Genomic DNA, 18,942 nt, shown 5'->3' with positions numbered 1-18,942 from the left:
TCTAGCTAGCCCTCCCTTATCACCCGACAGCCACCAACCACGAGGGCTAGCACACACTTCCTCCGAGACACATGAAGCCACAGCATCTTTTCAAACTGCCGCTCATACTATGTCACAGGGCAGCTGAACACACTTGGAGGAAATCGTGAACTGCCCTCTTCCACATACATTCCACAGCTGTCTACGATTGTCTAGTGATGGGGAAGAGAGTAACACTATCCCTCCTGTGAGGAGAGCATGGCTGATTTTGCTCTCTTGGACTCTCAGCCACAAAGGCTGTGGCATCATTACCCTGTGGCAAAACCCTGCAGCAGGTAAAACTCTCACGAGGTTCAGATGCAGTTCCCTGGTTACCCCACTCAATGGTAAATAAAAAATGTATTGCAATGCATTTTCAAGAGGCAAAAGGCATCCGATACATAGTGCCAATTCAGATCGATATCTCATGTTGTGAAAGATATGGGGTGGCACTTTGAATGCTCTTTCAGCTGCATCAGACTGAGCAGCGCTCAAGCTATTAGTTCACTCTCCTCTTTATCAGGCACTGATAAAGATTGCAATGATTTATAATTCCACTATCCAGAAAAGTCTGGTTCCTCTCAAAGTTTCATTCTCATGTTGTTTTGGGGAGTTTTTCCCTTGCCACTGCCGCCTCTGGCTTGTTCATTAGGGATCTAAATCTGGATTTCTGTAAAGTTGCACTGTGACTATGTCTATTGTTAAAAGAAAATCGCTATACAAATAAAATTGAATCAAATTGAACTGAAAACATCAAAAAAAGCATTACTGATAAATCTGCAGGTTTGTTTCCATCAGTGGCTTTTACTCTTGCATAAGAGCTTTTTTTTTTTTTTCTACGGCAAGATGCTTATATTTAGAATTTCACCTACATTACATCATGGTTGTGAGACTTGTATGATTTCAGTTTGCACGTATACATTACAAGGCAGCTCCAACTCTGATTTGCAGCTATTGCGTGAGATTAACCTTATTAAAATACAACTAGTGGAAATGATTATTTATTTGAGACAGATCTTTGAGTGAATTGGGAACACTGCGATTTAACACAGAAATCCCTAAGAAAAAAAAAAAAAGCTAAATAAATGTCTTGATAAAATAAAGAAAGTGTAACCCCAGTAATTATTATGTAAATATTAAATTGATATTAAATTAATGATGCTTGCAGTTAGAAAGTTCTGGAAGGCAGCTCTAAATATGGTGGTGAGTCTTGTGTCAAATATTTAATCAACAATTATCAATCAATAATGAAGATATGATCATTTTAAACAAACTATATGCTCAGATGCCAAAAATAATTTGCCTCATATTGGTGCGATGTGATTTAGTACTGTGTAAGTAAAGTGCATGAGGTGTCACCTGGTTTCTGCCCCTGATCCTGACAGGGGCAGGTTGTTGCTCTTGGCATGATGAGTGATGGCGAGGACAGCCATGCCCAGGCACTCATTCTCTATCTCATGGAGCTCCGCCTCACTCTGGGGCATACGTACCGGTGCCAGTCCCCTCAGAAAATCATACTGTCCCTACAATCACAGGACAAAATTATTCAGAATTCTATTATTTATACCGTTACACTTCAACGAATAATAACGAACAGGTAGTAACCAAGTACCGAGACGAAAACATGACTCATTACAGATGATTTGAATAACCACTGAACCACAATGTACGGAAAGTCTCTACGTAAGATGAGAGCTTTGTTTACTGTGTTAACGTTCGCCTCCACACCCAAACAGTTAGTTCGTTGGGTTCTCCCCCCTCCCCCCCCCCCCAGAAACCCACCTGAGCAAACAGGTAGTCAAGAGAGGCAGCATCAAGCAATGGCGTTCCCTCCGGGCCTTTAGCCCCCTTCTGTTTGCTCAAAGAATGGCGCCACACAGGAGACTCTTTATCAGAAGTTCCGTGCCAGTTTGTGAAATAAAACCTATGGGAAGTGAGACAATCTTTTAGAGTTCATTTGCATGTACGTGCATGTTCAAAAAGCATCAAGGCTTCAATATAACTGTACATATAATAGTCTGTTGGTACCATGCCTGAAAGAGAAATGCTGACATATGAGAAACAGTAATATTGGGGCTCTCAATTTTTTAAGAGGCAGGGATCTCTTTAAGTGAAAAAAAAAAAAAGGATAACCCCACAAAATACAGTTTTATTTTATAATCTAACTATTCAAATATTACACATTATTCAAATGTGTACCATAATATTTAATATCATAAATGGTTATTTATTGGACCTTTCCACTCACAGAACACATTGTATTAAAAGGCATCACATTCAATTTGGCATTATTAATAGGCTTATTTATTGTTTTTATTTATTTATTTATTAAAATTCAATACAAGTGACCAATTAACCAGACTAATAACTCTGTTAATATATAAACTCAGTAATAAAAAAATAATAATATAAATTTGATAATGATGGCTTGTGATTTCCACCACTGCTGGGGAGAGGAGAAGGGAAAGAACCAAAAAAAAAAACATGGACTGCTTGTGGTCCCCAGGCCCCACTTTAAAAACAGTGGTAGTAATACACTTTAGGAATACAGTATATTATATAAATTATTTACAGATGTTTTTAACCCTGGGGCAAACACTAATGCTAACAGAGTCATACAAAACAGCTTCCCTGGGCTTATGAGTCATTTAGTTCATACAGTGTGGCGCAGCAGCGTATTTGGCGGTCATATAAAAACACAGGGACTCATCCAGTGTTGTCTGTAAATAATCAGGGTAAGCACACCACAGAAGTGCCACATGAGCAGAGAATCATTGTAAACAGGAAGTAACACATTTTTAAAAAGCCACAGCGGAAGAGAGTAAGTGCAAAGGTGACCATAACCTGTTTGTGTGCACAACAGGTATGCTACACACAAGGAGAACGTGGTTCCAAACTGACGAGAACCTTTCAATACACCAATTCACTCTTATCTTAGTTTCAATGTTAAAAAGGGAAAATAAAAGGGAATTTTGAGATTTTTTCCTGCCTGAGCCACTTCTTCATTCTATACCATGAAGGTTTCTGTTATGGTCTTTTAAAGGGCAGGACATGCTGACCAAAAACATTTCTTCAGTAGAAATAATTTTGCAGAAATAAGCAGGTCAGTGAATAATTAAACAATTAGATGCAGAACAGTCTATTTTCTATAAACACAATGACAACTCTAATGAACTCAAGGCTGTAAACACCAAACAAAAAAATGACCCAAGTGGTTATATCCACATTAAAAAAAAAAAAAAAAGACACATCCTTATCGAAAACAGCCTGTCTCGGGGGAGTTTATAAATGTTTTTAACATTTTCTCAAACAAAACTTAACCAATGCAATTAAACCTATGCTATTAAACCACAAAACTACACTCCACAAATGGAAAAGCACTAGGTAAGAAAGCAGTTAAAAACAAATTTCATTGACGCATCATTACTATTAATGTATTGTGCTTTTTTTTTTAATGGTTAGTTAATTTACAAATAAAGTACCATCCACAAAGCCAAAAATCCATTCCTATCATCCAACGGCAGCTTTCACCACCTCCACCCACTCAACCCAACTCTATCTTACTCTGCAGAGTTGACACAGATATGATGAGACTGAACGAAGCGGTCAGCGTGACAGTGAACAAACAGTCCATGTCTACATTTTTCCATGGAACAGTGCATTGGCTCACAACGTTTTGCAAGGTCTTGCAAAAGTCTCTCAGTCATGTTTGCTCCTGTTTGATATCCGTATCAGTGACAGGCAGCAGGTAACGATTATGTTTTCTGTGAACAGAAATTATATTCTTCACTGCATTATGAATATCCATAAATATCCATGATGAATATCCAGGGGTCCCAGATTGTATCACATGACCATGGTGAAAATTACATCCATAAGCATCAATTTTTTTAGGATTATTATATAATAGTTATAAGCACTTGCAATGAAAATGCAATAACTGAAAACAAGTATAAATACAGTAAAATCCCCATATCCACTGTTTCAGTAACCACAGTTTCACTTAACCGGGGTTGTATCTCACATACAGTATCTCATAAAAGTGAGTACACCCCTCACATTTCAGCAACCATTTTATTATATGTTCTCAAGGGACAAAACTATAGAAATGAAAATTGGATATACTTTAGAGAAGTCAATTTGCAGCCTGTATAGCAGTATAGATTTACTGTCCTCTAAAAATAACTCAACATACAGCCATTATTGTCTAAATAACTGGCAACAAAAGTGAGTACATGTGAGTAAGTGAACATGTCAAAACTGTGTCCAAAGTGTCAATATTTTGTGTGAGCACCATTGTTGTCTACCACTGTCTTAATCCTCCTGGGCATGGAATTCACCAGAGCTGCACAGGTTGTTGCTGGGATCCTCTTCCACTCCTCCATACGGATGTTGATGCTGGATGTTAGACACATGGTGCTTCTCCACCTTCCGCTTGAGGATGCCCCACAGGTGCTCAATAGGGTTCAGGTCTGGAGACATACTTGGCCACTCCATCACTTTCACCTTCAGCTTCCTCAGCAAGGCAGTTGTCATCTTGGCGGTGTGTTTGGGGTCGTTATCATGTTGGAAAACTGCCGTTCGGCCCAGTTTCTTAAAGGAGGGCATCATGTTCTGCTTCAGAATGTCACAGTACATGTTGGAATCAGCTCCCCAGTACCAGCAGCACTCATGCAGCCCCAGACCATGATGCTACCACCACCATGCTTGACTGTAGGCAAGACACAATTTTCTTGGTACTCCTCACCAGGGCGTCGCCACACATGCTGGACACCATCTGAGCCAAACAAGTTTATCTTAGTCTCATCAGACCACAGGAAATGGTTCCAGTAATTCCGACTTGTTGCAGTGTGCGTATGGTCTGAGCACTGACAAGCTGATCTTCCGCCTCTAAAGCAATGCTGGCAGCACTCATGCGTCTGTTTTTTGAAGCCAGCTTCTGCACCTCACGCACAGCACGAGGACTCAACTTCTTCGATCGACCCTTGCGAGGCCTGTTCCGAGTGGAACCCGTCTTGGAAAACCTCTGTATGACCCACTGTACTGTAACTCAGTTTCAGGGTGTTACCGATCTTCTTATAGCCTAGGCCATCTCTGTGGAGAGCAACAATTCTAATTCTCAAATCCTCAGAGAGTTCTTTGCCATGAGGCGCCATGTTCAACATGCAGTGGTCAGTATGAGAGAATTGTACTCAATGCACCAAATGTTAACTGCTCTAATACAAGATACACAAATTTGTATGGTCCTATCAAGCAGACAAAAACATGAACATGATGAATAGGACATGTGGCTTTGCATGGTTAAATGACGTACAGCTGTTATCACTTAGGATGTACTCACTTTTGTTGCCAGCTATTTTGACAATAATGGCTGTATGCTAAGTTATTTTCAGAGGACAGTAAATCTATACAGCTATACAAGCAGCATATTGACTACTCTAAAATATATCCAAATTTCATTTCTATAGTATTGTCCCTTGAGAAGATATACTAAAATGGTTGCTGAAATGTGAGGGGTGTACTCACTTTTGTGAGATACTGTACATATACACAGTGTTCGCTACTATCCACAGTTTCATGTGCATGGGCCCTACTGTAATGTCAACTTTAGTCTAACTGCAGTTTTAATAAAACCAGGAAGTGCTGTTAATACAAAACAGTGTTTCTAATCAACTCTGGGTGAGTGGAAAGTTCAGGAATAAAACTTTTATAGCTTGAATAGCTCTTATAGCTTGAATAAATTAATATGATGGTACATATTTGCCCTATTGTTCTTAAAAAGAAATCTGTGCTGTAAGTATACAGAGGACACTGGAACTCATTTTACTCTGAAAGGATTAGTGGCTACAAAAAGTTTGAGAAACCCTGGATCAGACTATTACGCTGCATAGAGACCTAATTTGTTACTGTTTTTAAATATATTTCCCATTCTTCTAAATACACAGTTTCAGACTTTACAAAATCCTGAATTAAGTTGATGCTTTACCTCTCTCACACCTTCCACATCTCATGTAACCACTGAATTAATTCTGTGTGAGTTCTCAAAATATTTACAGCCAGGGACCCACTTAGGTGTACCAAAATAAATTTGACTAATTTATTTTATGAACTTTTAAAATATTAGGCATATTATCAAAATGTGTACAATAATATACACAATATACAATAAGAGCAGGAGAGCTTTTTATCTGAAAAGCAATGCTCTAGTGCATCAAGTTATTAAGGTAATTTAATCAGGGAGAAAAACAAGGAGAAAATGTAAAGCAGATGGAAATAAAGATTAAATGCTATATAAACTTGGATATGAAATTACTAAAAAAAAACTATGGACATGAAAGTGAAATTGTACCCATACAGAATGAGAGATATGATGTTGATACTTGAGATATAACATCTAAACCTGATATGAGTGCTCTTGCGATCTCCATCTCTAATGTCAGGATAGTATTAAGGACCTTCCATCAGCTGTCAACACTTTGTTTTCTTACCTCATGCGGTAGTGAAGCTTAATACTGGTGTCTTCAGTGATCTTGAATACATGATTGGGTGCATACCAGAGCTCCTGACTTTCTTCATACAGGGCAAACAGGTTATGGCACAGGGGTGAAATACCTGCAGCAGTAACACATACAACAATTAGGAGAAGATACCAGAGTCTGTTCAAACTCCCTCATCATTTCTTATTTTTATATACTATATATTACTATAGGAAAACTAGACTACAGACAAAATTTATTGTAAGGCATTTATATTCAAAGAGCATTATGATTAACATTTGTTAGCGACTCCTGTCAAAATGAAGTAGAAAATAATTGAGTAGTTAACCGAGTCAGTAAACTTGAGAAACGCAATGCACATATCTAGAAAAGAACAGTTAATAATTTATTGATAGGGCAACTCATTTGTCTGAGTATTTGGGGAATAAATGAACTTACCCAAAGTTTACCAATAGTTTCTAATCTTGGCTATTTGAGTAATCTCGGGGAAAGGATTGTTAAAGGAGTTAAAGGAGCATGCACTGTGCACACAATGTACATTGTGCTTAACCATTAGATGACAATAAGCATACCTAATCTCCGTTTCTCTCTCTCTCTCTCTCTCTCTCTCTCTCATATGGACAGCCTAAAGATACATGAGATAACTGTGGATGGTACTACTTAGAAATTATGAAGATGGCTCTGGATTGCAACTGATACACACAGTTTTGCCACAGTGGCTTAGGACAACAGCTGCTGTGATAGCTTTAGGACTGCAACTTGCCATGAACAGTTTTGCACTCAAGTCTCCATCAGTGAACAGTTTAATAATTTCAACAAAATAGACTTCATGTGAAAACTATTACAAATTTCCTGGTTACATAGTTGCACTTGTTGACCATTCAGTACACAATTATAGGAGGGAATTATTTATAATTGCACTATCTAGTGTCACCCAGACGAAAATGGGTTCCCTTTTGAGTCTGGTTCCTCTCAAGGTTTCTTCCTCATATCATCTCAGGGAGTTTTTCTTTACTTCAGTCGCCTCTGGCTTGCTCATTAGGGATACATTTATAAATTTTAAATTTATAAAGTTTATATATTTCTATAAAGCTGCTTTGTGACAGTGTCCATTGTTAAAAGCGCTATACAAATAAAAGTGAATTGAATTGAACTGAAATACGGTGTTAAAACGGCCAGTGTGCTTAAAGAAGGCTTCTTGCATCGATAACAAGGCGCTGACTCGAGCCTTCTGAAGAATGCAGGAAAACGGCTTTAATCTTGTTTCATGCTATCAACTATTAAAATATGTTTTTGCAACTCTAGTCGTTACTTTACTTGTGGTTTAGATATGTGCAAAAGAGAAACATATTCAGGAAAGATGGTGGTTTTCAGAACTATATATAGTAGAAAATATAAAAATTGGACCAAGTGAAGGGTTTTCCCAGAGTGCAGCACACCAGAAATTGAACTGAACTTTAATCTAAGTTGTACAGAGTAAACAAAGGAGATCACTGACTCAAACGCTACATCACTGCTGCATGACTAAGATGTTCAGAGTGCGCTTTCCACAGAACTTCTCTTCTGACATTTCATGTACAGTTTTTAACTAGACAGTCTATACGCATGCCAATATACAAGCGGTTTCATGGCCACTTGTAAATCAACAGTGTTTTTCTAAGATGTTCTTGCATAAATTTCCTTTTCCTCTCTTATTACCCAGCCCAACTCGCAGTGTTGGCCTCAGCACAACTTAGAGGAAATCCTCTGCCTGACTGTACTACTCGGCAGCCATTTTGTATTCAAGTATTGATTGGCAGCCAAAACTACACATTCTATTCCACTTAGATATCTGGGTTGAAACCTCACTGCATGGATTGGAATGGCAAACAGCAAACAACAACAAGAACACACCACTGCTTTTACATAATGTAATCTGTATGACAGAACACTGCTCACAAAACTACAATTCAGACTAAAATTTACTGTCTTTAATTTGCATTATTTATTTCCATATGCAAATCTGTATACAGAGTTTTCAAACAATTTAATTAATGTTGTGCTTGTGAGTGGAAGGAGACAAAACATAAAATGCAAATATTCAACAAAATACAGGGTTTAATCAGCACCGCAGAAATACACAAAGCTGACATGAATAAATATAGATATTTATATATAATAATATAATATAATATTGATATAATATAGATCTGGCAAAAATGAGTTTAAAAAGCCCCTAGTCAAAGTACTTAGCACTAAAACAAATCTACAGTGCAATTACTAGATTCATTTCGAATTTCTGATGTAACATTAAATTATAATATTTATAATTATCATAAGAATTATAACGTTAAAAATGTTAAGAAAAAAAAAATACTTAAGTCTCTTAAGCCAGGGGACAGATTTTAAATGATTAAATTAAACAAATAAATTATAAGCACAAAATAAAAAGTCACTTTAAGTTGCCCATCTAGGTATAATTGCATCATTTATTTATGAAATGAGACTTAAAGCCACACAGAACATGTTTTACCATGTTGCACTGTTTCAAGAGAGAGATGAAGAAAGACTTAATTATTTTTACTTAACATAATCAGTAAGGTACAAACTCATTTTATATTGCGCAGTTTATTTCTTAATTTCAGCTGTTTCCGACACCATACAGCTGTGTGATTTCTATAGTCTGTGACTGGCTGTTTCAGACACATCATGTCCATTAAGCTATACTGTCCTGAGTAATGGATACACCAGAACAAATACTTTTCAACACTATATTAAGTGTTAAGTCTCGATTCACAGTGTCTGCTGGAAATGTGCCATCTGCCAATCTGTCAAGTTTACCTGAAAACAATAATGAAAAGTAACACCTCAAAACATTAAGTGCTCTAGTCTTCAACTGGTAGAATAGCGAAATATGAACAAACTTCAAGTTGCTAAATAGATTTCACTGATACAAAGATTTGAACAAATGTCCTATTTGTGAGGTTAAACACATTACATCATTTACTGAAAATATAAAAGCCAGACTCAAATGCTTCTCAAGGCCAGTCACACCAGCTACAAATGGAAACAAGTGCTACAAATGGAGACCCCCTAAATAATAATAATAACAATAATAATAATAATAATATTAATAACAATAATCTGGTCATGTACCGACTGCCTTCAAGATAGCAAGGGTTACACCCATGAAAAAGCCCAATACCAGAGACATAAGCAACTAATAACCGGTATCACTTCTCTCTTTTTCTTCAAATTCTTGAAAATGCTGTTTATATCTCTCCATCTTACCCAGGACAGCCTCTAAGATCTTAACCAGTCTGGCTTCAAAGCTGCACTCTCCACAAAAACTGCCTTTGTGGCTATTACCGAGAAGAGTCACGCTGCTACATCAGCCAAAAGTCCTCATCCTCCGTGACCTTTCAGCATGGCCATGGTTTGCTTCCCACCTGGTGGGGCACTCGTATCAGGTGACATGGTGACAGGGAATCCACATGTGCACCATGCAGACACTTCACTTGTGTCCTGCAAGGCTCAGTGCTGTGTCCTCTTCTGTTCTCTCTCTGTACCCGCTCTCTCAGTGACATCATATCCTCACACAGGTTTACACACCACCACTATACTGATGACTCATCCTCTATTTTCCTCCCTCGGACACTTGTCTATCTGCAAAGATCTCAGCACGTCTGCGAGACATCTCATCAATGGACGAAACTAAATCCCCGCAAGAACAAGCCGCTGTATATCCCTGGAGATGCATCCCCATGTCAAGATCTTGTGATCTCCCAGGACAACTCTCAGATTACACCATCTGACAACACATGCAACCCTGGGATATTCCTGGACAACCATCATGCCTCACATTACTAACTTGACTTGGTCAAGCAAGATTCTTCTTTACAAGAGGAGAAGGATCTGGCCATCTCTATCCAAAGAGGCCACTCATGTGCTTGTTCAGTCCTATTTCATCTCAAAACTGGACTACTGCATCTTGCTCCTGGATCCAGAATGCAGCTGCAAGAACTGTTTGCAACCTCCCCAAGTTCTCCAACATCACACCTTTGCTGAGCTCCCTCCATTGACTTCCTGGAGCTGCCCGCAACAGATCTGATGCTTGCCTGATGCTTGCCTACAAAGCCAAAAACACAGCCCCACCTACCTCAAGACACTTATCACACTCCACTCTGCACTACGCTCCGTTCGAGTCCACAGCATGGCAAGACTCTTCTCTGTCCAACCAGGTGGTGGAATGATGTTCCCCTCGCTGTCCAAACAGCTGAGACAACGGCTGTCTTTGAACGAAAATTGAAGACCTACCTCTTCACCAAGCACTTATTTAATTTATTCAAAAATCCCTCGACTTGTTTTTTCATGCTCTACTAACCTCTAAATTTCCTAACAGGGTTTTAGCTTGGTGGTATTCTTAGACCTTGACCTACTGAACTGTCATTGGGATATGTTTTTTTAGACACTACAAAGACCTTCTATAAGTTGCTCTAATGTAAATAATACGTCCTTAACAACTAGATATAGTCTTCTGTGTTCAAGAATGTCCTTTAACACTAATTATTTAATTACAATGAATCTAAGTTAAAAGTAGCCCATAAAGCCTGATAAATACATTATTCCTACTTGTAATACTTTTAAGAATTTTAAAAAATTTGCAGTTTAAAAAACATTTAAGCGCTACTATTGAATAATTCGCACCTGAATATGTAATGGTTTATTTTGCTCCTCTTGTCCTACAACCCTCTGTGCAAGATGTTTGTTTCTATGCAAAATGAATGGGATGCAAGACTTCATTTTGGTGCATTGTAAAGGCACCATTATGGGCAGTCCAGAGGATTCCTATGTCTCAAATCATGAACAACAGCTGCTGTCTGCTATTAATGGGCCAACTAAGTTATTGCGTAAGATAGGATTTTTGGCGAATAAGGCTCCCGGTTTTTAGAACCATTACCAGAAATCAGTTTTTGCTAAGCTACAATTAACATTTTTTATATGTCATTTGTGGTAATAATTTTTCCTATAATGCTTAGATATAATTACACTACATGTAATAAAAATTTACTGGCTAACATGAAGTATTTAAGTGTCGCGTTGGGTCAGTGGCTCAGTATGAGGCTTGGTTGGCATGCTAAAAACACTACCATAAAAGGTCCAGTGTTGTAACTTTACACTGGAAGAGTTTTTTTTTTTTTTTTTTTTTAAGACAAACTACTAAATGTTTTCTCTGAGCACCCACGAGTAAGTTACGGATTCCTCGGCATCTGGTGTGGACCGGCTACACACTGTATGTGTATGTACTTACGACATCTCTTGGCGGCCTCTTCACACAGGTCCTCTGCAGTGTGGCAGTCTTTAAAGTACTCAAGTTGGTGGGTGTCAGGCAGGTAGAAGTGGATCTCGAGGCCTTTCATGACGGCAGGGATGGCCAACTCCACCTTCTTCTGTTTCTTCATCTTCCCACACAGCTGCCTGCCCAGCTCCATGACTTCTAACTTTGGCATTCAGACACTGCAGCAGAGAGACAGAGAGAAAGAGAGAGACTGAGACAAACACATTACAGATGCAGTCAGTCACTTATGAACCCTGATGGCTATTAGCTAATATTAAAGTTATATAACTGAATAATTTTCTTAGCATGTACATTAATTATTATTATTATTATTTTTAGCAGTAGTAGTAGTAGTACCAACAACTAATCCTTAGCAGAAATAAAGAGGGTGTCTGGAAGCACCTTCTTTAAATAGATCGAGGCTGGGCAATTAATCAATTTTTTGCTCCCTTAATTAATAATCATTAGTGACTGTGATGATGCTGAGCCGGCTGAAGTTCAGGAACAGGCTAACATTAATCCTTGTTCTTATTGACATTGGTGCATACATTAATAAGCTCCGAAATCATACTTTTTAACTGTCTGGATGGTTAACCGGCTGCATATTGAGGTTGTTCTGTCTTCAGCTTTTGATGCAAAGCTTCATATAAAAGAATACTGAAGGTATAATGCAGGAGTGTTCAATCTTATCCAGAAAGGGCTGGTGTGCGTGCAGGTTTTCATTCCAATCAAGCAGGAGCCACACCTGATTCCACCTGTTTAATCAGTTGATCTTGGCTTTCAACAGACTAAGGTGTGGCTCCTGCTTGGCTGGAATGAAAACCTGCCCCAGCCCTTTTCAGACACCCCTGGTATAATGTGAAAGAAGGCAGTTGGATTTGAAAAGAAATAATCATGAAATGGAATAAAAGTGTTATTTCTTTAACTGTCTGAATAACTGTGATTTATTCCTGAGAAAATAAGCTTGATAATTAGCAGGGGTTTTTGCTGTTGTCATACAGCCTGTCACAGACTTTTCCAGAGTGAATTATGTGTTCAAGGTTCAAGATTTTTTGCCATTGTCAAAGCCAATGAAATTGTAGTTGCATCTCTAAGGCACAGGCGAGTGTACAAACAAACAGTACTTACAACTGACCAATGTGTGCGTCATGTGGCAATGGTTTGAGAGGAAAGAACCTTTTTCCGCTTGTAATTTAGATTCAAACAATAGCCATTTCCTCTGATGGGATGAGCGCTAGAGTTAAATCCAAGTTCTTTAACAGTAATCTGATACAACAAGCTGGAGTATAGTCAGTTATAACTTGTCAATACACTGTCTGTATTTATAATCAGTTTTTTCATACACTGTCTGTATTTATAATCAGTTTTTCAACACTGTCTGTATTTATAATCAGTTTTTTTAAATGCAATTAAAACTTTAGTAAATAAGTAATATGTCAAAACACCTTAGTGATATTAAGTAATAACTCTATACAAATATGATCATAGCCACTTCAGGGCAAAAACTGCACAAAAGAGGAATTAAAGGGAACACTGTAGCACATAAAAAAGGCTAACAAGCGACCAGGTTAACAAAAAGATAAGCTGACATGCAGAAACAAAACAAACCAGAGAAGAAGGTGTGGAAAATTGATGTGAACAGATTGAGAGTGAGGGGATGCAAGCTTGTGTAACTGTCTCTGCAACCGGCACATAAACAGTTCACCTGCCTTGCTGGGTAGAGATGAATGAGAGAAGGTATTCTCTGTGTGTGTACGCTCATCTCTCCGGCCGTAATATTGCAATAAAACATTAAAAAAAAAAAAAAAGACACTGAATTATGCAGGCTATATAGTGTCAGCATCTTGACGCTCCTGATCTCAGACAGTCTGGATATTGAGAGCATTCACATTCACACGAACAATCAGATGATGTTCTTTTATCAGATTAAAGCCATTATTATGGTTATCATGGTTAAAAAAAAAAAGAAAGAAATTGGCATGAAGTGTGAATTTTGTCATGTCCTTCTTCTTAGTTGGGTTTAGGTGTGATGCAATGCAGTGGTTATCTCATTACTGACTCGCTGCAGGCCCAAAGAATTGTATTTATTTTGCACTTATCAGATTATTTTGTGCATGCAAATATAGTCCTAGTGCTCATGAAAATCATGCAATGTGAGTTTGAATTGGAAGCACATATGGCATTATAAACACAACATTGCATTTGTCCATAACACGATACATAACAGCACTGTTTCCCTGATAGTGGATTTATACAAATTGTGTACTCTAACAGTGACGCTATTCATGCGCTATAAACAAGCCCAGTCTATATATGAGCCAATCTTCCGTGCAAGCTGCGTTGAGTTTCATGGATTTATTGTGATGAATTTCCCTGTTCCTTTTTAAAAACATTTTTTGTGAGTCTCGTGTTTTAACTTCCTTCTCAGTGCTACTTTCGCAGACGAAGCCTAGCACCTAGAAAAGCAGAAGTCTTTTTGCTTTCACTTTGAAGCTACCACTCAAGCAGCCTAGAACAGGGGATCACAAAGTTTTTTGCTGCCTGGGACCCATTTAAGAGTAAATAAACAAATTTGAAAAAATCATCACTCCATGGCCCAAGTATAGATGTATTTTACAAACACAATCAAATATAGGCATATTGTTTAACTGTGTATAAGAGCTGTAATTAAATTCATTTTAAAAAATGGTAAAATAACTCATATTATTGACACTTTTACGGTTAAGCTTCTACCTTCCACAGACTTACCTCACTGCTAGACAGTGTGTTCTATGGTGCTATTTCCAAGCTACACTGAAAATAAAAGCTCACTGAATTTATTTAGTTTCAAATGCGTACATCAGGTCCATGTGAATGAACTGAGTTACATTAACACAATTTGCTTTCGTACATCCAACATGATCATGTATTTTCAAAGCCCTGAATAAAATCGTATGCTGCATTCGCGCCCGAGTTTAGGATCGAACCCCGGGTTGCTGGAGTTGGGAGACGGTCACGTTACCTGCTCCACTATCGTCCTGCACATAAATTAAACCATGTTAATTTAACACTACAGTTATTTCTTCCTGTCAATGAGATTTCATAACATAATTTGATAATGCTAATGCTTTACTTGTTTAAATGAAATTTAGTATAAGCAAAGAAATCATGTTTTGATGAGAAACTTAATATTTCTATGTAAAATATATATACTATGTTCTCTTAAATCTGACCGACCACATATTCCCCTTCTGCAGTGTATGTTTTAGACTGTTTAAGGTGACAGTAAAAGTCTGAATAAGTTGCCTATATTGCTCCAGTCCTCTAGATAAATGAATGCAAGTAAACAGGCATGTTTTAGTTCACACTCTGGAGCATTAGGACACGTGGCAGTGTTTACCTTGTGCCTCGTTTACCATTTATCCTTGTCCTGCCATTCATTATTTATTCTTTATACCACAAAACAAACATTAACATGCAGGTTAGTCCCCGCATCAGGGCGGTTGTTGGAACAGTGGGACAGCAGTTAAAGCTTCGCGCTACTAATCGGAAGGTTGTGAGTTCAAATCCCAGCACTAACGAGCTGCCGCTGTTATGCTCTTCAGCAAGACTCTTAATCCCTGTGACAATTGTATCTTATCTCATTTGTAAGTCACTCTGGATAAAGGCATCAACCAAATGAGTAAAATGGAAATAAAGCAGGGAAAAATGTGTATTATAAACTTTAATTATCTTTATTACGATTTATTGTCATTTTTCTTCAACACCGCAGTGATGGTTTGTCATTTAAGCGTGCATTTTAGGTCTTATTTTAATGACACAGACTGCTGTTTAAACACGTACATGCACGCACTTTTTTTAGAGACAAGTTGATATTGCTTATAGTTACTGATGTTTGGATTAAAAACATTTAATTTGAGTAACCAATCCAACAGACGAATAACTATAGGAGCTGAATAATACATATAATAACCCTGGGTTGTGATTTCCATGACTGTAATAAACTTTCAATAAATCACAGCCCTCCTGGCTACACTTCCCCAGATCCCACTTTGTCTAAAATATCATTTTTCCTAATCTTTTTTCCACTGACAAATAAAGAAAGATGCAAAAGAAAAGTATGTCGGTGGAATCTGCTGCTGCTTGAGATGCATACATGTCACCATTGTTCTCACTTCCTGTAGGCGTCAACACAAAGAGCACTGCTAAAGCGAGCCGTGATCATCCTTTGACTACTCTACACCCTGAGATGCTTCTACAGGTTGAGATACTTTATCTGTATGATTCACACAGGCATACGCGTGCTTGAAATGACTTAAATGTCACCCTGTGTGCAGGATCTTAACAAGCAAGTGCTCTGATAGAACAGTTTCAAACTGTGACTTTTTTTTTTTTTTTTTTTTTTTTTTTTTAACCTTCAGAGGTTGTAAATTGGAAGTAACTTGCCATCACCACAAGGACTAAGACTGACTTCATCTGGCATAACATCACACGGAGGTTCACAATCTCATTCTGAAAGGAAATGCTAAGATGCACACGCACGATGCACGCACTGTACCATTACATTTTAATCAGCAGAAAAGAATTCTTGATGATAGTTTGAAAAGGACTATATTTTTTGCAGTTTTAAGACGCTGGACAGGATTAAACGGCGCTGTAATAAATGTGCAATGCACATTTCTGCGAGTTTCTGAACTATTATTATTGACTAAAATGACTGTCAGAAAGTAAAGGGTTTGCTCTGTGCAGTCGCCATGTTAACAATCTGTAATGACTAAGCTCTTGGGAGCTTTCCAGCCTTAGTCATGATTTCCTTTAGCCCCGTTCCTGAAACCACTTTCTCTTTGGAAGGACGGAAACACACAACTCAATAAAATCAACTAAAACATACAAGAGGGGGAAAAAATGCCAACAACAAATTCAAAGCACCACATCTCATCTGAGAGCGTTTGCATTTAAAACTTGAATTGTTGCACTAAGTGCACAAACAGTGTTTAAATTATAAAGCAATTATTTGTGAATATTTTTAGGAGAAGCTGATCAAAAACATGCATAAAGTGGTTTGATTTAATAACAAACCAAAAAAACGTCACAGAAAAGAAGAAGTGACTGACAGTTAATGGCCACTACAGAGCACATACTCGTAATCGACGGCTAACCAAAGCTGAACTTTACCTCTTACACATTTTAACACATTAACAACCTACACTTAACCTACAAAGCTGACCCCTAACTACATCCTGTTTCATAATTGTCACTAACATTGTAGTGCTAAAAACAAACAAACAAAACCACTCTCTAGGTATAGATTTTTCTCATCAGAAGCCAGAAAAACACTCTGTTCATACTCACTTCTCCCATCTATATCTTTAAAAACCTTCTGGAGGATTCGTTTCATCGAATATCTTATTAATGATGCCTTTCGATTACTCAGACATAACTCGTTTTCTTTCTGGGGAAATTATTATTTAAGTATAGTCATAAACATTTCCACAGGAACACATTGTAAACTGTATATTTATCATATCCACTACTGTGATCTCAGCTGATTTTGCTGAAAAGCTGCACTTGCATTAAAGAGTCTTGATTTAAATTTGCTCCCAAAATGTAATATCTAGATCAACAAAACACATTTTTTTTATTATTTATATCGGCTCATTTGTGCCTACAATGCCAAGACTCTTGGAGAAAAAAAAAAAAGCTTTTAATATTTTTGATTTCATTGATTTCATGGAGACAAAAAAGTTCATCTGTTTATTAATTATAATAATTATACAATGACTAGAGCTCCATTTCCTGAATGATATAAAATGGGGTCAAATGCTTTTGGTGACGTATAAAGGATGCGTTTTTATGAAAAGTATTTATCTAAACTTTGTTACCAAACCAAAAAATTAAAAATAAAACAACAACAACAACAACAAGAAGAAGCCTGACTGCGGAACAGTAAAATAAAAAATGGCCCCCTGCTTGGTTAGCTTTGTGCTCACACATAATGTAAGAGGAGCACTAAATACAAGCACAAACAACTAAATGTACAAACTACATGGGTAGTTAGTTAGGTAGTTAGTTAGACAGTTAGTTGTTTAATAGCAATGGTGTTAGTTTACAACTAATTTGAACTCATTCTCCAAAGACAAAATGCACACACCTGTCTACAAGACGCAACGCACGCAAACCCGAACAGCAGCGGAATACCGAAACCACCGACATTAGCCAAATAATTGGCATTTAGCACAGCTACTTGGTTAGCTAGAGAGCTTTTCGTATTACCAACAAAGTCAGAATTAACACCCGACAACTAAAATAGCGTACAAAACAACTCAAATGTTACAAAAAATGACCGCTAGCTAACATAAACAAGCCCAGAGCGAGTCCGTGTTATGATCAAACACTGTGCTATAGGAAAGTTAGCGCTGCAGCTAAACCCGCTAAATAACACGAGCGAAAGCTTTTCTCATTCTTACCAGACAAGATAAAGTTACTTCCGCCCGTTTTCAGTCATCACCAAACACAGTAAAAAACCTCTTCGTCTTCGAATTCGTGAATATGTATCAATCTCGCGTGTAGAATTGATATTTTCCGGTGAAAGCCTTTAGTTTAGTAACAGACATAATGTACGGTCACTCTTCCTAGCTGAACAAACCTTTCCTATCAAGCGTCTAAAGATTCCCGAAAGTAGGGGTTTACCACGAACTCGTTACTCGTCATTGGCTTAACGCCTTGTCAATCAATTCTTACACCAATCGCGTTACTGTTGAGGCGGGTGTATAGCTGCATCACTGAGCCGCAATATATTCAGTCACATTTAAGGCACCTTGATAGAGTGAATTATTTGAGGGCTGTGCGCGTGTGAGTGTGTGTCATATTCTTTATTATTTTTTCCAGTTTTACGGCTTTTAAACAAAACCGAAATAATATAATTTATAATATTTCAACGCGAACTCAGATCAAGGAATCAAGAAAGTTATTGGTATAAAAATGATTAAGGCTCTTACAACTGAACAGGCAATATATTATACAAACTGTATTATTATTATTATTATTATTATTATTAGTTGTTGTTGTTGTTGTTATTGCTGTTGTTGCTAATATTTTATATTATTGTTGTTATTATTAGTATTATTACAT

The 18,942-nt window shown here is 37.6% G+C and overlaps 1 protein-coding gene across 2 annotated transcripts in view; it reads right to left on the bottom strand.

Moving 5' to 3' along the window:
- jak1 (Janus kinase 1) overlaps nucleotides 1-18,478 on the bottom strand; it is a 39,370-nt gene extending 20,892 nt beyond the window's left edge. Inside the window, exons 1-5 of one of the 2 annotated variants that reach the window (XM_026923022.3) lie at nucleotides 18,279-18,478; nucleotides 11,806-12,043; nucleotides 6,507-6,630; nucleotides 1,801-1,942; nucleotides 1,378-1,541 (exon numbers count right to left, since the gene is read on the bottom strand). In XM_026923022.3, coding sequence (XP_026778823.1) covers nucleotides 1,378-1,541; nucleotides 1,801-1,942; nucleotides 6,507-6,630; nucleotides 11,806-12,004 — 629 coding nt within the window. In that variant the 5' untranslated portion in view covers nucleotides 12,005-12,043; nucleotides 18,279-18,478. The remainder of the gene's footprint in view (nucleotides 1-1,377; nucleotides 1,542-1,800; nucleotides 1,943-6,506; nucleotides 6,631-11,805; nucleotides 12,044-18,278) is intronic. The other variant, XM_026923012.3, reaches the window with a different exon arrangement.
- Nucleotides 18,479-18,942: the final 464 nt, after the last annotated feature.

This window comes from Pangasianodon hypophthalmus, chromosome 2, assembly GCF_027358585.1.
Source record: "Pangasianodon hypophthalmus isolate fPanHyp1 chromosome 2, fPanHyp1.pri, whole genome shotgun sequence".
Lineage (NCBI taxonomy): Eukaryota > Metazoa > Chordata > Actinopteri > Siluriformes > Pangasiidae > Pangasianodon > Pangasianodon hypophthalmus.
This window is presented reverse-complemented; position numbering and strand designations above follow the sequence as displayed.